The sequence below is a fragment of the Saimiri boliviensis genome, chromosome 2, assembly GCF_048565385.1.
Source record: "Saimiri boliviensis isolate mSaiBol1 chromosome 2, mSaiBol1.pri, whole genome shotgun sequence".
Lineage (NCBI taxonomy): Eukaryota > Metazoa > Chordata > Mammalia > Primates > Cebidae > Saimiri > Saimiri boliviensis.
Genome location: NC_133450.1, coordinates 13,358,527 through 13,377,793, shown reverse-complemented (window position 1 = coordinate 13,377,793; position 19,267 = coordinate 13,358,527). Strand labels below are relative to the sequence as shown.

Below are 19,267 nucleotides of genomic sequence, written 5' to 3'. Positions count from 1 at the left end.
TGCTGCTAGACCGAGTAACCCCCTACCAGCAACCGGTTCCTGCTATGACCTTTTTATGACTTTAAGAATAAGTTTTAACCTTTACTTACCTAACTGCCTTGTACCCTAGATAATGGTTTAACTGTTGATATTTGCAAAGAAAAATGCCACCATTAGGGATGGCTTGGATTCCTGACTCAGAGATTCCTGAACAATGTTTGGATATAAACAAGTCTCCCGAATAATGAATAATGTTTGGATATAAACAAGTCTGTGAACAATGTTTGGATATAAACAAGTCTCCTGAATAATGTTTGGATATAAACAAGTCTCGTGAACAATGTTTGGATATAATGATGTTTGGATATAAACAAACTTTGTGATTGTAGAAAATTTTGTTACTTTTTACAACCATTGATCGCATATCTGACTTCTCTATTGTATAGGCCATGTGAGGCATACATTTACATTCCTCTTACTATGACGTAAACCAAAGCCAAGAAAGTGTATTTATTCCTGGCCTTTGAAAAATAAAATTTGCTGTTTAGGCACAGCCTATCAGCCCTCCAGACGCCTCGCTTTTTCTCTCTGTCTTTATTATTTTCCCAGGCGCACTCCCTCTTCCAGGTATTGGGACCCTCTTGCAGGTCGAGAGACCCCCGGGCAGACGTGCCTACCCGTCCGGACGGTCCACGACATCTGGCGACCACAAAGGGACTCGAACCCTCAATCTTCTGAAACTGATCATTCATCTTTCAGTTCCTATATTTCCGGATAGCTCGACTGCCTCCAGTAGGAAACTGTGTTTGGGATCAAACTCACCGTATAGTGAGACTCACGCCTTTTAGGGGTCTCACACGGGGGTGTTCCCCACAGATCACTGGAGGTCAGAAGTTCGAAACCAGCCTGTCGAACATGGCAAAACCCTGTCTCTACTAAAAATACAAAAATGGCCAGGTGCAGTGGCTCACACCTGTAATTCCAGTACTTTGGAAGGTCAAGGTGGGCTAATCAACTTGAGGTCAGGAGTTGGTGACCAGCTTGGCCAACATAGTGAAACTACTAAAAACACAAAAATTAGGTGCCATGCGCCTGTAATCCCAGCTACAGGGAGGCTGAGGCAGGAGAATCACTTGAACCCAGGAGGCAGAGGTTGCAGTGAGCCGAGATTGTGCCATTGCACTCCAGCCTGGACAACAGAGTGAGACTCTGTCTCAAAAATTAAAATAAAAAAACAAATAAATAATTTTAAAAAGTGGATAAGGCCTGCTGTGAAGAATAATCAGTACAGTTAGGTGCCTTGCAATGTTACACGTGTCACCTGAGTATTCTCTAACCCTAGACCATGTTAGGGCTTCTTGCCAAGTATTTCCCTAAACTTTATAATACCATGAACTCCCAACCTCACTCTTGAAATATTTGTCCATCTGTCCACCTTGCCAGGCTGTCAGCTGCGTGAAAGCAGGGTCTTTCTGGCTTTGATCCTGCTCATATTCCTGGTGCCTGGCATGCAGTACTCACATTTATTAAGTCATTGGCTAGAAATCCAACACCTCCTAGATATCCTGGTGATATATGCTCTCAGCAAACAGCAAGTTCAAACAAGGAATGATGGAAGATAAGGTTTTCAACAAGACATACAGGGCAGACTCATGTTGATGCCGAAAATACTCATAAAGGTGACTTAAGTCATTAAGAAAATATCTTTATTTATTTTGAAATGTTCCAATAGTCAATGTAAAAACTGTGGTCGTGGCTCTTTCACAACTTTACAAATCATAGAAAAATTATTTTCTCCCCTTCTTTACAGAAATCTCACTCCCAAATCGTATAGGGCTCTATTAGGGCTGAAACCCAGCAGAGAATACAGCAAGCAGGGCTCTGGCTCTCTAGGTGCCCAGAAGGCTTTTCCTACCCATTAAACCCCAGGCTGAGTCCTGAAGACCTATGACCTCTCTGAAGGAGGCTCTATCCACATGGATCTGTGGCATACTGAGGCAGGCCTCTGTCTCGAAGGCCTCAGAAGGCCTTCAAGCATGGTACTGGTGGCTGGCAGGCCACAGTCAAGGCAGCTTTGTGAGAATGAGAACAGGAGGCGAGCCTATAGCTCAAATTCCTTTCTCTGAAACAGCCAGGAAGGAGGCCGTGGACACTGGCCAATCAGTACACTAGGTTTAGAAATTTCCCCTTTTAACTCAGCTCACAAAGACTAATTTGTCAAACAGCTATTAAAAAAAAAAATCAGAAAACAAACATTTGGTTCCATTTCAGCTGTAATCAGTGGGTGGTAATTTTTAGAAAAAGATGATTTGAGTTGCTCATTATGTCTGTATTTTTTATCAGTCCCCTGATTCCTTTCTTTCTCATCCATGGTTTGTTGGGGTGGGGGAAGCACAGCTGCAGGAGAAGGCTGTTTGTTGATTTGAGGAAACTGTTAAAATGTTTTGCATTCATATACAAAGGCTGATGGAATTCAAAAATGATCCCACTGATTTTTATGAGAAACATGACTGTTCCTCTTGGGTGTCTCAAGTCAAAACAAGGCAACCGCCTAGTGATTTATAGTTCCCACATTTTCCACCTTCCAGAAGGCATTAGAGAAAGGGCCAACCTCTGCCAGGAGCGATTGTAAACACACCACTGACAGCTTGGACACTTTGTTTTTAAATGCAGCAGGGCTTTTTCCTTTGGCCCTAGCTGAAAAGCCAACTCCCTAGGACTGTTTAAGAAGGAGCAGAAGGAAGGGCTCCCCCAAATCCTAAGAATGAGGGACTAGTAGTCCCTGTTGACTGGAGTGTGGCTGGGAACATCATCAAAGGCAATTGATATATTTATGGCATATGAAAATTGTCCTGTGGTCCCCCAGTCAGCCCCTAGGCTCAGTCCGGCTGGACACGAGGCATAGGAGGTACAGAACAAGTTACCATAAGGCACATAGTCAAGGTAGCCCCCAAAAGATTATCTTTTCACACGATTCCAGAAGTGTTGGAAAGCAGAGGAGTTGATGACACTCACTATGAGCAGCAGCAGCAGATACAGGGATATCATGACCGTAAACCAATGGCTGGAAAACCAGGAGAGCTGGCTCGAAGAAGCCCTGCTTAAAAGGGAAAAAAGAGTGGCGTTGGCAAAAAGAGAAAAACATTTTTTTTTTTAAGTGTGTGCGACAAGTCTGGCTCAAAAAAGACAAACTGATGAATTTCATCCTCTGCCTGAGCCATGAAATGAAGCTTCGTGCTTCCTTGCTCAAGAAATCTGGGGCTGTTTGCCCGGGCACTGACACGCCTTTCAACAGCATATTTTATAAATGTGCAGAGACAGCTATGCAGTGAGCTCATCCTGATCTTCCCTTCTGTAGCTCCTCTTTTACCTTTTACAACCCCCCATCTTGGTATCTATAACAATGACCTAACTCAGGGTGTCTCCCCAGATGGTGGCAGGTGGCAGATTATTTAGCTAGTCTTTTCACTTTTAGACACATGCAGATACAAATTCAAGCTGGGGAAATCCTCTTTGGCCCACTAGGAGATGATCTAAACCATCCAAGTGTGCACTGAAGAGACACTCCAGGGAGAAGTGGAAAAGGAATGGAATTTTCATGAAGAGAAAATCAGATGATTTTAAACCAAAGCATAATGTCAGCTGGACCCAGGCACCCTATAGAGATTTCCCAAATTTGGGCAGGGGTGGGGAGGAGACTTCACTGGTTTATGAGGTTTGGAAGCATGGAAATCACTGATGTATACAAGCAGGACTAGGGACTATTTAAAGTGACCCCTTCTCCTGTCACACTACTTGCCTACTGCTGGCCCCTGCAAGAAGCACCGTTGTGGATTCCAGCAATGCAACAAGATCTCAAGAGTGGCCCCCAACCCTGGTAAGCCTCACACATACTCCCACTCCCACACTGCAGAGATGGGACTAGGCACCCACCAAAGCTGGTAAGGTCTGAAGACCCACATCTGCTATTAAATTCAACGCCCTCATTTTAGAGATAAAGATGAAGTATCTCAGGTCCAGAGAGGAGCAGTCAGTGGTTCAGCAGTCACTGTGGGAAGCTACTGAGCCAGCCTGTGCACAATCCCACCCAGTGTCCAGTCACGGCCCTGCCTCTCAGCTTAACTTCATTGGTGGGCCTCAGACTAGAATCATGGGCCTAGTGGCTAAGGGGCCACACTGTTTGGAGCAGCCAATTTGTACTCAGTCAGTCCCTCATGCTATTTGTGTTTATCAATCTTTCTCTCTTCTCACTGGAATACAGTTCTCTTAGGGTTAAGATCACACCTTCTCCCGCTCCTTTATCTTATCCCTCACCATGTCCACCATGGTGCTTTACATACTTGATACCTAGCAGAGGTCTAAGGTTAGGGGAGGGGAGGCTGATACCTACGACAACTAAGAAAGCCAGCACTCTGGATGTAGCCACTAGTTTTTCTCCTGGACCTCACACAGGGAGCGTCCTTACCTCTTGGGTGGCTTCTGTGAATACACCAGGAGGAACTTCACTCGCAGGAGCTGGTTATTGGTGACCACAAAGTACTTGGGAGGGATGTCTCCCCCTTCACTGTGTTTGATTCTCGCTCGTCTGCGATCTACCTCCTTGGAATCTGAATAAGGAGAGTAAAACACACGTTCACTGGGAGGAAAATATTACCAAGGAAGCATATTATAAATGGAAACAAGTCAAGCCTCCTGGTGCTGAGGGGGAAGGCGGCCTGGCAAGCTGACGAACAGGCCTGTGTGTGCATGAAGCAGCACTGAAAGAACTGGAGAATCTGGCAGGCAGGCAAACGGGAGGAGGGAAAAAGGAGTAGGAAAATATAAGGGATACAAGGAAGAAAAAACAAAACTGAGTCGGGAGAGCACAAGGAAGTCGCAAACTGATGGCCACAGCAAAGAAATATGTTGGGACTGGGAGCTAGGAACAGGATTTGATTTGAATCTGCCTCTTAACAAGCATTTTATTATATATATCTCACACACACACACACACAAGCATTATATATATATTTTTATATATATAACAAGCATTCTATATATATGTATATATAGATGCATATATATATATACACATATATATAAAATGCTTAAGAGGTGGGTTTATATATATAAATATATACATGCTTATTATTTATGTGCGTGCATGCATGCGCGCGTGTGTGTGTATATATATACATATGTACACACGTATTTTTTTTTTTGAGACAGAGTCTTGCTTTTGTTGTCCAGGCTGGAGTGCAGTGGTACAGTCTTGGCTCACTAAGGTTCAAGCAATTTTTCTGCTTCAGCCTCCCAAGTAGCTGGGATTACAGGTGCCTGCTACCACGCCCAGATAATTTTTGTATTTTTAGTAGAGATGGGGTTTCGCCATGTTGGCTAGGCTGGTCTTGAATTCCTGATAGCTCAGGTGATCGGCCTGCCTCAGCCTCCCAAAGTGCTGGAAATACAGGCATAAGCCATCGCGCCTGGCCTTAACAGGCATTTTAAATGAACCATGTTGGATTTCAGCTTCTTAGAACATTTATTTTCCACCCTTCATGCCAAGATTTGTTTTAAAACAAACAAACAAACAAAAAACCCTTTTCTTTTAATAACACAAAAAAGCTCTACCAAAAACAAAACAAAACAAAGACCAAAGTTGCGTGACAGCAGAGGTTAGAAGGTTTTGTTTTGATGTTTAATGTCACAGTTTGCAAACTTCTTAAGAATTATAAATGCAAATATCCCATGCTGTCTGGTTTGGGAGGATGGTGGGTCAGATCTGGGCCTGCATCTCAAGATTCCAGTTGTTTTACATTAGAGGCCAGAATAGTCCATTTTAATTCTCCTTTCTCAGTAGAACCAACAAGCCAGATCTTTTTTCTTTTTTTTTTTTTTTTTTTTTGAGACGGAGTTTCGCTCTTGTTACCCAGGCTGGAGTGCAATGGCGTGATCTCGGCTCACCGCAACCTCCGCCTCCTGGGTTTAGGCAATTCTCCTGCCTCAGCCTCCTGAGTAGCTGGGATTACAGGCACGCACCGCCATGCCCAGCTAATTTTTTGTATTTTTAGTAGAGACGGGGTTTCACCATGTTGACCAGGATGGTCTCGATCTCTTGACCTCGTGATCCACCCGCCTCGGCCTCCCAAAGTGCTGGGATTACAGGCTTGAGCCACCGCGCCCGGCCTTTTTTTTTTCTTTTGATGGAGTCTCACTCTGCTGCCCAGACTGGAGTTCAGGGGTGCCATCTTGGCTCATTGCAGCCTCTGCCTCCCGGGTTCAAGCAATTCTCACACCTCAGTCTCCCAAGTAGCTGGGATTACAGGCACATGCCACTACAACTGGCTAATTTTTGTATTTTAGTAGAGACAGGGTTTCACCACACTGGCCAGGTTGATCTCAAACTTTTGACCTCAAGCGATCCACCTGCCTTGGCCTCCCAAAGTGCTGGGATTACAGGCATAAGCCACCACACCCAGCCCCAACAAGCCGGCTCTGGAGACTAGAATGACAGTTCTGTGACTCTTCTGCCTTTAAGGAGAGCCACATAGTGGTGAGGGGAGACAGGGCAGTCTCAAGAAAACATTAGGGGAGTGGGATGAGGTACCACCTAGTCATCACTCTTGGGAGAACCCAGGACTCCCCAGCGCCTTGGCTGCCCTTCACATCCTGGAGGGCTCTGGCATACCCTGGTGTAGAATGGAGGGTCTGGACCCAGCATCTTTTGCTTCATTTAGCAAATGCTTATTGAATATCAAGGACATACCAAGGCTTTCTGCTGATACCAGGTACCCAAGAATGAATGAGACCTCATTCCTACCTTTAAGAAGCCCATGTGCTGGCGTCACCACTCATTTAAAAAAAAAAAAAAATCAAATCTTTCCTTCTCCCCCAAAGCTTTCCTTGGCTGCTTGGACCCACCGTGATTACTACTTCCTCTGAGTTGCCTCTGTGGACCTCGTCAGCCTCCTTACCTGGCACCCCTACCTACCCTCTTGTAGTAAATGATCTCCATTGTGTGTTCAATCTCTAAGAAGACTGCTCACTCCTTGGGCAGGCCCCTATCCAGCATTGCCCTGGATCCAGCCCAACCCTTGGGCATGCAACGGGTGCTGTATCCAACAGCTGGGCACCCCACAGAGGCCTGTAGTCCAGGTTTGCAGCAAGTGCTCACTCACCCTTCTTCTTGGTTTGGCACTTGACGTCTGGATGGTCAATGACCTCACACACAGCCACACAGCTAAGGATGGGGCCAAGGAGGCTGTGCTGCCACCCGTGGCCATGGGGGCTGTATATGAGGGCCAGGCTCAAGTCACTGGTGAGGTAGGTCCCCTCTCCAAATAAGGATGTCTGCAATGGCAGAGGCCAATGGAAAAGAAACACAGATGGGTGAATGTACAGTTGGCACAACAAGATGACACAGGTCTTTCTTCAACAGAGTTGTAAACATGAAATTTTCAACCCCCCTTTTCTTCCCCAGCAAGACACATGATGAAATAATCCTGTGATATCATCATAGGGTTATTACTAAACACATTCCTGTCTGACAGCAGTTTAACTGATTGTGGATTTGGCCATCTGGCCTGGCAAACTAACAGTTCCTTGTGGTCAAGTATGAGTGAGAAAAACATAGGTATAAGCATCCAAACAGACCTCAATTTGAATCCTCCAGGAAGTGGCAAGTTATCTAAACTGTCTCTGTTTCTAGATCTACAAAATAATGTTACTACTACCTCCTTTACAAGGTTGCTGGTGAGGATTAAATGAGGCAATCTACATAAAAGAGTGGGACACCTGGCACATGTAAATAAACGAGGGGCCAGTACTCCATTGCAGGGCCTTATGTTTTGGTATATAAAGTAATTCCAGTAATTCCTGTTACATGAATGCATTAGGCATGGTTACTCTGATGGGCCTGAAATGCAAGTCACACCCTTAGGTACAGGAGAGGGTCCCACCTGAGAAGAAGTATCTGAGTCATTACTTGGAAAATAAATGAGTCTCTCACAAAGAAAAAAAATAAAAATTAAAAATTAAGAAATAGGCCGGGCGCGGTGGCTCAAGCCTGTAATCCCAGCACTTTGGGAGGCTGAGGCGGGTGGATTACGAGGTCAAGAGATCAAGACCATCCTGGTCAACATGGTGAAACCCCGTCTCTACTAAAGATACAAAAAATTAACTGGGCACGGTGGCACGTGCCTGTAATCCCAGCTACTCAGGAGGCTGAGGCAAGAGAATTGCCTGAACCCAGGAGGCGGAGGTTGCGGTGAGCCGAGATCGCGCCATTGCACTCCAGCCTGGGTAACAAGAGCGAAACTCTGTCTCAAAAAAAAAAAAAAAAAAAAAAAAAATTAAGAAATAATAAATAAATTAGAATGAGTCTGTCAGACCAGAAACTATAACTAAATGAGGGAGACCTACATGCAGGGCAAGGTACGTTCTACTTTTTGTATTGGTGTTGACCAAGAAAACGTCTAAAAATCCAGGAGGCATCTCTCTGGTGGTGCCCTCCATAAGGAAGCATGCCAGGTGAAGGACCTGCAAGTTAAGGCTACAGCAGGGGTAGTGAACACTCTTTGCCCATGGTAGACAACCAATAATCAACCACAATTGCCGACACAGCAATATCAATCATGGCACTTATCCCTAATGGCCCAGAATCCTCAACTTAATATTCCAGGTAACTGCTACCAATGGATGGACATTGACACTCAAATTGAAACTCAACTGCTATCCCTGGGTCACACTATCAGTATCTCGAGATGATAAGTGGACTTGAAGAGGTCACTGAAGAGTATCTTATGCTCTGGAATTGAGAAATATCCTTTTTCAGGGGCACCAGGCTTCCAAAATCCTAAATCTGTTAAGTGAAGCTCAGGAGAAATAAAACAAACCTTTGCTTGGCCTTTGGAAAGCTCTTTGCCAAGTTAGGCAGTGACTCCATCTCTCAAAAGCTGACACACACCTTCTCCAATGACCCTGGACGCCCTCTGATCTGACCCCACATCCATTCTCTGCTTATGCCATCATGTGTTCACCCTTCCTTAGACTTGAGAACCCCACGCAAGGCTGTCAGGAGCAGTGGTGCACAAGAGTGGGAAGCTCGGTGTATCTCTGCCATGAAAACAGTATCAGTATCAACTGGCAGATGGACTCCCTCAAGCAAGCCCTTCATTGAAAACGCAGGCAGAGGAGACCTAAGAGGATTGATACAATTTACTAAAGGATATACATATACATACAGTTTTTGAGATGGAGTATTGCTCTGTTGCCCAGGCTGAGGTGCAGTGGTGTGATCTCAGCTCATTGCAACCTCCACCTCCCAGGTTCAAGCAATTCTGCCTCAGCCTCCCACGTAGCTGGGACTACAGGTGCCTGCCACCATACCTGGCTAACTTGTATTTTTAGTAGAGATGGGGTTTCACCGTGTTAGCCAGGATGGTCTTGATCTCCTGACCTCGTGTTCCACCCACCTCAGCCTCCCAAAGTGCTGGGATTACAGGCGTGAGCCACAGCGCCGGGCCTTACCAAAGGATTTTTATAAGATACTTCTAAGCAGCAAACTCCCTGAGGAACTGAAATGAAGGTTTAATGTAAAGGCGTGTCATCTGCGGACAACTTCTCCAAGCCAGCACCAATGTAAAGGGGAAGCTCCCTGTATTCCAGTAGACTGGATATAATGGTAAGCTGAGAGCCAGTGATGGACTGAGAGCCGGTGTAAACAAGCCTGTCATCTTTAGCAAAACCCAATGACATTAATCAGATACAGCAGGGAAATGTCTCCAACCTCAGGGCTGCAGCAGCCACGGCTGAGCCCATGGCTCACAGAGTTACCTCTCACAGACAGATACTGCCAAGACTGGGGAAAAGGCCTACAGCTCCTCCAACTACCCTAGACGCCCCTCCATTATCATATAAAAGCAGCTACCTCTTCCTCAGTACTTAGTACAAAAAGAGCCCTTTGCATACACGAATGGTTTCCATCCTCTGACAAAGAGGGTAATGGTGTCCTTTTTTACAGATGAGGAACCTGCAGCTCAGAGTTTAATTTACCCAGGGCCACAGAGCTGCTAAATAAGTCTCTGAAGTTCCAGGGTCTGTCTGTAATACTCCTCCTATACTTCACTGAGGGGTAAAATAACTGCCTGCAGAGAAGTGGCTAGGTGACACTGTTTTGACTCATAAAAATGGGAGGAAAGAAACTCAAGAGGGCAGGGAAAAGGCCTCTCCTCGGTGCATCCTGGCATATCCCTTAGTTTCTCAAGGCTGATTTCCAGGAGTGTGGTCCCCAAGGAAAGTGCTTCTCAAACTGCAATGTGCATAGGAATCACCTGGGGACTCAGTTAAAGTGTGGATTCTGCTCAGGTGGTTTGGGCCTGAGATTTGCATTTCCAATGAGCTACCAGGTGATGCAGACGCTGCTGGTCCAGGGAAAACACAGAGGAGCCAGGATTGGCTACACATTGGGATCACCTGGAGAGCTTTTTTTTTTTTTTTTTTGAGACGGAGTTTCACTCTTGTTACCCAGGCTGGAGTGCAATGGCGCGATCTCGGCTCACCACAACCTCCGCCTCCTGGGTTCAGGCAATTCTCCTGCCTCAGCCTCCTGAGTAGCTGGGATTACAGGCACGTGCCACCATGCCCAGCTAATTATATATATATATGTATATTTTGTTTTGTTTTGTTTTGTTTTTTTGAGACGGAGTTTTGCTCTTGTTACCCAGGTTGGAGTGCAATGGCGCGATCTCGGCTCACCGCAACCTCCGCCTCCTGGGTTCAGGCAATTCTCCTGCCTCAGCCTCCTGAGTAGCTGGGATTACAGGCACCCGCCACCATGCCCAGCTAATTTTTTGTATCTTTAGTAGAGACGGGGTTTCACCATGTTGACCAGGATGGTCTAGATCTCTCGACCTCGTGATCCACCCGCCTCGGCCTCCCAAAGTGCTGGGATTACAAGCTTGAGCCACCGCGCCCGGCCTAATTTTTTATATTTTTAGTAGAGATGGGGTTTCACCATGTTGACCAGGATGGTCTCGATCTCTTGACCTCGTGATCCACCCGCCTTGGCCTCCCAAAGTGCTGGGATTACAGGCTTGAGCCACCGCGCCCGGCCACCTGGAGAGCTTTTAAAGCAACTGATGCCTGGGCTCCACTCCGAGATTCTGATTTAATTGATCTGGGATGTAGCCAGGCATCTGGGATTTTTAAAAGCTCCCCGAATGATTCTAAATATGCAGCCAAGGTTGGGAACTATCTTTAAATTGATGCTTCTCAAACTATAACCAGTGTAGGAATCACCTACAGATCTTGTTAAGATGCAGGTTCTGATTCAGAAGGTCTAGACTAGGCATCCCCAAACTTTTTACACAGGGGGCCAGTTCACTGTCCCTCAGACCTTGGAGGGCCGCCACATACTGTGCTCCTCTCACTGACCACCAATGAAAGAGGTGCCCCTTCCTGAAGTGCGGCGGGAGGCCGGATAAATGGCCTCAGGGGGCCGCATGCGGCCCGCAGGCTGTAGTTTGGGGACACCTGGTCTAGACTGTGCCCAAGATTTTGCATTTTCATGGGCTTCCAGCTGATGCTGCTACTGCTGGTCTCCAGACCACATTTTGAGCGACAAGGCGTTAGTAAACCTACCCACCCCCACTCTACACCCCACCTGCAAACTCCTAGGGTTCTGAATCTCCCCCTCCCCACTCTCCCACCTCCATCCCTGCTTCCCCATGTCAGTAGGGTGTCCCGTAGTCCCCACCTTGTTCAGATGGCAGTGCAGGCCATTGTGGATAATGGAATGGAAGTTTTCTAGGCGGCTACCATGAAAGGCATAGATTAGGTCTCGTTCTCCTTTGGTCTCATAAAATTTGGCGTTGGCTGGGTCAAAGTACTCAATTTCAAACAGGAAGTCCGGTGCGGGAACAGGTGTGTGAGGAGCCCCAGTCAGCTTTTGGATCTTTTCAAACTTGAAAACATGAAGAGGGTCAAAATTTTATTTGGGGAGCTGGTAAAATGTGCTGCAAAAAATACTCTACTAAACCCTCAGGCTTAACTCCCATGGACTCTGCTCATGAGAACAACAGGTTTCATGAGGATACAGACATAAGCAAACTCAGAGCTTATAGCACAAGACTGCTTTCCTTCAATAATATTTTTCCCAGCCGGGCACGGTGGCTCACACTAGTAATCCCAACACTTTGGAAGGCCCAGGCAGGTGGATCATTTGAGGTCAGGAGTTCGAGACCAGCCTAACCAACATGGTGAAACCCTGTCTTTATTAAAAACACAAAATTAGCTGGGTATGGTGGTGCACGCCTTTAGTCCCAGTTACTTAGGAGGCTGAGGCAGGAGAATCACTTGAACCTGGGAGGTGGAGGTTACAGTGAGCCAAGATCACAGCACTGCACTCCAGCCTGGGCAATAAGAGCAAAACTCCATCTAAAAATAAATAAATAGGCCGGGCGCGGTGGCTCAAGCCTGTAATCCCAGCACTTTGGGAGGCCAAGGCGGGTGGATCACAAGGTCAAGAGATCGAGACCATCCTGGTCAACATGGTGAAACCCCGTCTCTACTAAAAATACAAAAAATTAGCTGGGCATGGTGGTGCGTGCCTGTAATCCCAGCTACTCAGGAGGCTGAGGCAGAATTGCCTGAACCCAGAAGGCGGAGGTTGCGGTGAGCCGAGATCGCGCCATTGCACTCCAGCCTGGGTAACAAGAGCGAAACTCCGTCTCAAAATAAAATAAAATAAAATAAAATAAAATAAAATAAATAAATAAATAAAATTTTTTCCCTACAGTAGGCTGAGAAGCGTAAACTGCTCCTTTTAGGTGTAGATCACTTCTAATTCTTCTAACACTTTTACATCTATTTCCTGCATTCCATTTTTACAATCTTGTGATTAGTGTAAAAATTCCCTCCCATCCTTGTCCGTGTACATGTGATTTTGCAGGTGGAATTCTACCAAGATCCCATCAAGAGATGAAACCTACTTGTCCACCCTTGAAACTGTGCTTGGTCATGTGACTTGCTTTGGCCAATGGGAGATAAACATATATATGGCAAACAGAGACTTGAGAAGGGCTTGCCTTTCCTTGTTTGCTGCTGAAAACCCCACACAATTGTCCTGGCTTATCTCCTATAGGGAGGGTATGAGCCTCCAGCATGGTGACCATCCCAGCCGAAGCCCCAGAAATTTAAGTGAGGCCACCCTAGCTCATCCAGCCAAGTCCAGAACCACTCAACCAACCCACAAAATCATGAGAAGCAATCAGCATTTGTTGCTGCTGTTGTTTTTGAGACACGATCTGGCTCTGCCACCCAGGTTGGAGTGCAGTGGCATGATTTCAGCTTAATGCAACCTCTACCTCCAGGGCTCAAGTGATCCTTCTGCCTCAGCCTTCCTAGTGGCTGGGACTACAGGCACATGCCACCATGCCCAGCTAATTTTTGATTTTTTTGTAGATACGGGGTCTTGCCATGTTGCCCAGGCTGGTCTCGAGCTCCTGGGCTCAAGTGATCCGCCCACCTGAGCCTCCCAGAGTGCTGCGATTACAGGTATGAGCCACTAAGCCGAGCCAGCATTTGTGGTTTTAAGCCACTACATTTTTGGTATGGTTTAGTATTCAACAAAAATTTATACAGCAGAGTAACCTTCTTCTTTTTTTTTTTTTTTTTTTTTTTTGAGACGGAGTTTCACTCGTTACCCAGGCTGCTGGAGTGCAATGGCGCGATCTCGGCTCACCGCAACCTCCGTCTCCCGGGTTCAGGCAATTCTCCTGCCTCAGCCTCCTGAGTAGCTGGGATTACAGGCACACGCCACCATGCCCAGCTAATTTTTTTAAATTTTTAGTAGAGACGGGGTTTCACCATGTTGACCAGGATGGTCTCGATCTCCTGACCTCGTGATCAACCCGCCTCGGCCTCCCAAAGTGCTGGGATTACAGGCTTGAGCCACCGCGCCCGGCCAGAGTAACCTTCTTACTTAAGGAAGAAATGATGTAGTCTCTCCCCTGTCTTCAGGGCAGAGACTACATCATTTCAGTGGGGTTTTTTTCTTTTATTGAGACAGGGTCTCTGTCACCCAGGTTGGAGTGCAGTGGTACAATCATAGCTCATTACAGCCTTGAACTCCTAGGTTCAAGCAATCATCCAGCCTCAGTTTCTTGACTAGCTGGGACTATAGGTGCAACTACTATGTGCGCCTAATTCTTAAATTTTTCGTAGAGAGCATCTTGCTATGTTGCCCACGCTGGTCTTGAACTTCCAGCCTCAAGCAATCTTCCCACCTCGGCCTCCCAAATTACTGGGATTACAGGCATGAGCCACTGCACCCAGTCCATTTCAGTGGTTTTCTTTTTTATTTTTTGAGATGGAGTCTTGCTCTATCTCCCAGCGTGGAGTGCAGTGGCATGATCTCGGCTCACTGCAGCCTCCACCTCCCAGGTTCAAGCAATTCTTCTGCCTCAGCCCCCCGAGTAGCTAGGATTACAGGCATGCACCACGAAGCCTAACGAGTTTTTCTATTTTTATTAAAGACGGGGTTTCGTCATGTTGGCCAGGCTGGTCTTGAACTCCTGGCCTCAAGTGATCCGCCCAACTTGGCCTCCCAAAGTGCTGGGATTATAGGTGTGAGCCACTGTGCCCGGCCCATTTCAGTGGTTTTCAAATAGTAGGTCATAGACCAAAGTCAGTCTATGAAGTTTTCTCTGGATTATGACTGAATGAGCAAAATAAGAGCAATATAACAGATACATCGATCTAAGGTTGCCATGTACCTTTCTTTGGAAGAACTGTTCTTTATTCTGAAGTCAAGGCCATCCTCCTTTCAGTACTACCCTTTTATAAAATGATGACACATGGTAGGCTAATGAACCTATTTGGGCAAAACAAAAAGTTGATAATCGTGGGTCCCAATAACCCACGTTTTAATAGAAATTTAACTGGTCCACTATCAAAAGTCCAGGAGCCTTATTTACTTTAGCACCTAACATCTAGTAGGTGCTTGACGCCCATATGAGTGAGGTAAGAATAAATCACTGAATAAATTTGAATTCAGCAGATGACAACAGTGAAGCCCAGAGATACACTAGGAATTAGCCACCCAGCCTGGACCTGAATACAGACCTCCTGACTCCTACTGTAGGGCTCTCTGTGGTAGTTTAACATCTGACACAGAAGAATATCCCTTAAGACACCAGAATCCAAGGTTACCAAATTCTATGCCACACAGGGAAGATTTGTGTCTTTGGCAGGAGCTTGTAAAATGGAATACTTGAGGTTTTCCACTCCTTTGAGCTCTGCCTCTCTATCTCCCGACAACTGAATTAGGGCAATGTTTCTTAAGGTATGGTCAGGGTCACCCTTATCAGAATTACCAGCAGTGCTTGTTAAAGAAGTAATACCCAACACATACTGAGCCTTTAGTATGTGCCCTTAGGCATTATTCAAGATGTGAAATTCACTCAATTCTCAGAGTCAGTTCCCTGATGGAAGTATACTATTATCATCCCCATTTTACAGATGAGGAAGGGGAGGTACTGAAATGCACCTGGTACCTACCTACTCAAGGTCACACAGCTGAGATGAGACAGAACTCAGCTTTGCACAGCCAGTGGAAAAGCTCCTGGGTGGGACTCCAGACACAGAACTAGAAAGTCTAAAGGCAAGGCCCAGGAATCTGTATTCTCAAGCTGCCCAGGTCACTGACACACAGAGAAGTCTCAGACCCACTAGATACAGTGCTGTCCTACCTACAGCCCTTGGGCCCCTAAAATCCGTGATCCTACGGACCAAAGTCTCACCTCTGCCTTTCCTGCACTGTGGATTGTCAGGACCTTTGAGGATAAAATCCAGCTCACCAGGTCCCAGGCCCATTTGTGGTTGTCTCCGGAGGACTGGAGAAGTTCTTTCAGGTTAGGTAACTTGCTGGCATCTGCGAGCTGAAGAGAGGGAAGAACCTCCATTAGCAAGGATCCCAGACACAGTGATAATCAGGGGCCCTCTAGTGGGAAGGCAGGCAACGTTCACTCCTTCCACATCTCCAGGGATCTCCTAAGATGAAATTCATGTCTATAATCCTCTTTCCAAATAATATTTAACTCTACAGGCTCTAAACTCTGAAAGGCTTTTTGGTGGATTTTTGTTTTGTTTTGTTTTTGAGACAGGGTGTCACTTTGCCATCCAGGCTGGAAAGCAGTGGCATGATCTTGGATCACTGCAACTGCTGCCTCCTGGGTTCAAGCAATTCACCCACCTAGGCCTCCCGAGTAGCTGGGACTACAAGGACTACACACCTGGCTAATTTTCATATTTTTTGGTAGAGACAGGGTTTCACCATATCGGCCAGCCTGGTCTCAAGCTCCTGACCTTAAGTGATCCACCTGCCTTGGCCTCCCAAAGTGCTGGAATGACAGGCATGAACCACCCTGCCCAGCGTTGGTGGTTTTTAAACAACTCTTTGGGTACCAAAACTGACCTGAGCTGATGTGAGATTTAGTCTTTAACTATCCCCTTCTTGTTACTATTGATGCATTTTGCTACAGGAATACTAACATGAGCCACCTGAGCAAAAGCTACAGATACTTTGTTGTTAACTGTTAGTCCAGGTCCCCAGTCCCTTATCAGAAATCCTGGCACTGAATATGTTTCAGGATTCAGATTCTTCCTGATTTTAGAATGGTAAATAATGTGCTGCCATGACAACTAAGCTGAGCCCTGTCACAAGTCCCACAGGGCATCAGCCTAAATCCAAAGGCTCTAGGACTGATGACAGCTTTCTGCAGCATGGCATCAGGCATTCTGTTTCTGTGGAAGTCCTTGCAGTGGTCCTCATAGAGGTCCAAGAGCTAGTCTTTGCCCCAGAAGTGAAAACTTGGGAGTAAAGAGATGGGATCCACATGGGATGGGTGCAGGAACTGCTCTGGCCTAAGCGAAGCCAGATGTGTAGTCCTTGTAGTCCCAGCGGCATGCCACCCACTGGAGGTGTTACTGAATAGATGATATATGCAGATGTGGGTAAAGCACTACGTTACAAAGCCTTTTCTCTTCTGTGTGAGAATCAGTTAACTTCTGTTAAGTTGTTCCCCTGGAGACTGGATAAAGGTAGTATGACAACTACATACGTAACCAGGCAACACTGCTTGGGGTAAAAAAGACCCAGCATGGGCCGGGCATGGTGGCTCATGCCTGTAATCCCAGCACTTTGGGAGGCCGAGGTGGGTGGATCATGAGGTTAAGAGATCAAGACCATCCTGGCCAACATGGGGAAACCCCATCTCTACTAAAAATAGAAAAAAATTAGCTGGATGTGGTGGTGCATGCCTGTAATCCCAGCTATGTGGAAGGCTAAGGCAGGAGAATAGCTTGAACCAGGGAGTCGGAAAGTCAGAGATTGCAGTGAGCCAAGATCGCGTCACTGCACTCCAGCCTGGCGACAAAGCAAGACTCTGCCTGCCTTCGCAGCTTGGGGGTGAAGCAGGCAGGGTGGAACAGTAAGCAAGGCATAGAAATAGCACCAGTACTCATGGAAGATTTACACTCCATACACTCCATACGTCCCTTTATTTTTTATTTTATTTATTTTTATTTATTTATTTATTTTTTTGAGATGGAGTTGGTGGCAGGTGGTACTGTTAGGCAAAGAGGCCAGACCGGATTCTGTATTATTCAGGGAGTATTTACTAAGCATCTACTCGGTGCCAGACCCTGTGCTTATAGGAGGGAGCATTAGATTTTAAAAGGGCCCCTAGTCAAGTGGGGAGGCAGAAAGGTAAATAATTATAACTTAAAAGTATTCACTGTCGGCTGGGCGTGGTGGCTCACACCCATAATGCCAGCACTTTGGGAGGCCAAGGCAGGCAGAACGCAAGGCCAGGAGATCCATTTTCCTCAGAGGCTGGTCTCGCTCGTGAGAATGTCAACAAAGCTGCTAGCATTCCCACAAAACATTGTCACACTCTGGGAAACCCAAATGCAGTCCCCATTTGCAGTTCCTCCCAGGCCAGATGCAGTGTACCATGCTGGATTTTTTTTTTTTTGAGGCAGAGTCTTGCTTTGTCGCCAGGCTGGAGTGCAGTGACGCGATCTTGGCTCACTGCAATCTCTGACTTTCCGACTCCCTGGTTCAAGCTATTCTCCTGCCTTAGCCTTCCACATAGCTGGGATTACAGGCATGCACCACCACATCCAGCTAATTTTTTTCTATTTTTAGTAGAGATGGGGTTTCCCCATGTTGGCCAGGATGGTCTTGATCTCTTAACCTCATGATCCACCCACCTCGGCCTCCCAAAGTGCTGGGATTACAGGCATGAGCCACCATGCCCGGCCCATGCTGGGTCTTTTTTACCCCAAGCAGTGTTGCCTGGTTACGTATGTAGTTGTCATACTACCTTTATCCAGTCTCCAGGGGAACAACTTAACAGAAGTTAACTGATTCTCTCCCCACCCCCAGTGCTATTCCTCAAGTGACCTATGATTCGCTTAGGCCAGAGCAGTTCCTGCACCCATCCCATGTGGATCTCATCTCTTTACTCCCAAGTTTTCACTTCTGGGGCAAAGACTAGCTCTTGGACCTCTATGAGGACCACTGCAAGGACTTCCACAGAAACAGAATGCCTGATGCCATGCTGCAGAAAGCTGTCATCAGTCCTAGAGCCTTTGGATTTAGGCTGATGCCCTGTGGGACTTGTGACAGGGCTCAGCTTAGTTGTCATGGCGGCACATTATTTACCATTCTAAAATCAGGAAAAATCTGAATCCTGAAACATATTCAGTGCCAGGATTTCTGATAAGGGACTGGGGACCTGGACTAACAGTTAACAACAAAGTATCTGTAGCTTTTGCTCAGAAGTTATTAATGACTAGAAGATAAACCTCTCCAGCATGGCATTTAAGACACCTCTAGCCTAATCTCAATACTTTACCATCCCCTCTGTCACAGACTGGCGCTGTCCAGGAACATGTGCTGTTCCAAGAATACCCCTTCCCTTACCTCTACTACCTGGGCACTTCTGGCCCAAGAGACCACTCTCTCCTCTAGCCCTTAAAAGCCTACTGCCCCAATACTTCCTTCCCAGTATGGCCAGCTCATTGAGGTCAAGAACTGTCTTGTAGGGCCGGGCGCGGTGGCTCACGCCTGTAATCCCAGCACTTTGGGAGGCCGAGGCGGGTGGATCACAAGGTCAAGAGATCGAGACCATCCTGGTCAACATGGTGAAACCCAGTCTCTACTAAAAATATAAAAAATTAGCTGGGCATGGTGGCGCGTGCCTGTAATCCCAGCTACTCAGGAGGCTGAGGCAGGAGAATTGCC

At 46.6% G+C, this 19,267-nt stretch overlaps 1 protein-coding gene across 5 annotated transcripts in view; it reads right to left on the bottom strand.

The window, feature by feature from the left end:
- Positions 1–1,670: 1,670 nt before the first annotated feature.
- The window catches only part of PARP16 (poly(ADP-ribose) polymerase family member 16), a 30,476-nt gene continuing 12,879 nt past the window's right edge, over positions 1,671–19,267 (bottom strand). For 2 of the 5 annotated variants that reach the window (XM_074392803.1, XM_039469391.2), the window contains 5 exons: positions 15,759–15,896; positions 11,714–11,920; positions 7,137–7,308; positions 4,445–4,586; positions 1,671–3,079 (listed from right to left, as the gene is read on the bottom strand). In XM_074392803.1, the coding sequence (XP_074248904.1) occupies positions 2,938–3,079; positions 4,445–4,586; positions 7,137–7,308; positions 11,714–11,920; positions 15,759–15,896 (801 nt within the window). In that variant the 3' untranslated portion in view covers positions 1,671–2,937. The remainder of the gene's footprint in view (positions 3,080–4,444; positions 4,587–7,136; positions 7,309–11,713; positions 11,921–15,758; positions 15,897–19,267) is intronic. The other 3 variants (XM_074392804.1, XM_039469392.2, XM_074392805.1) reach the window with 2 other exon arrangements.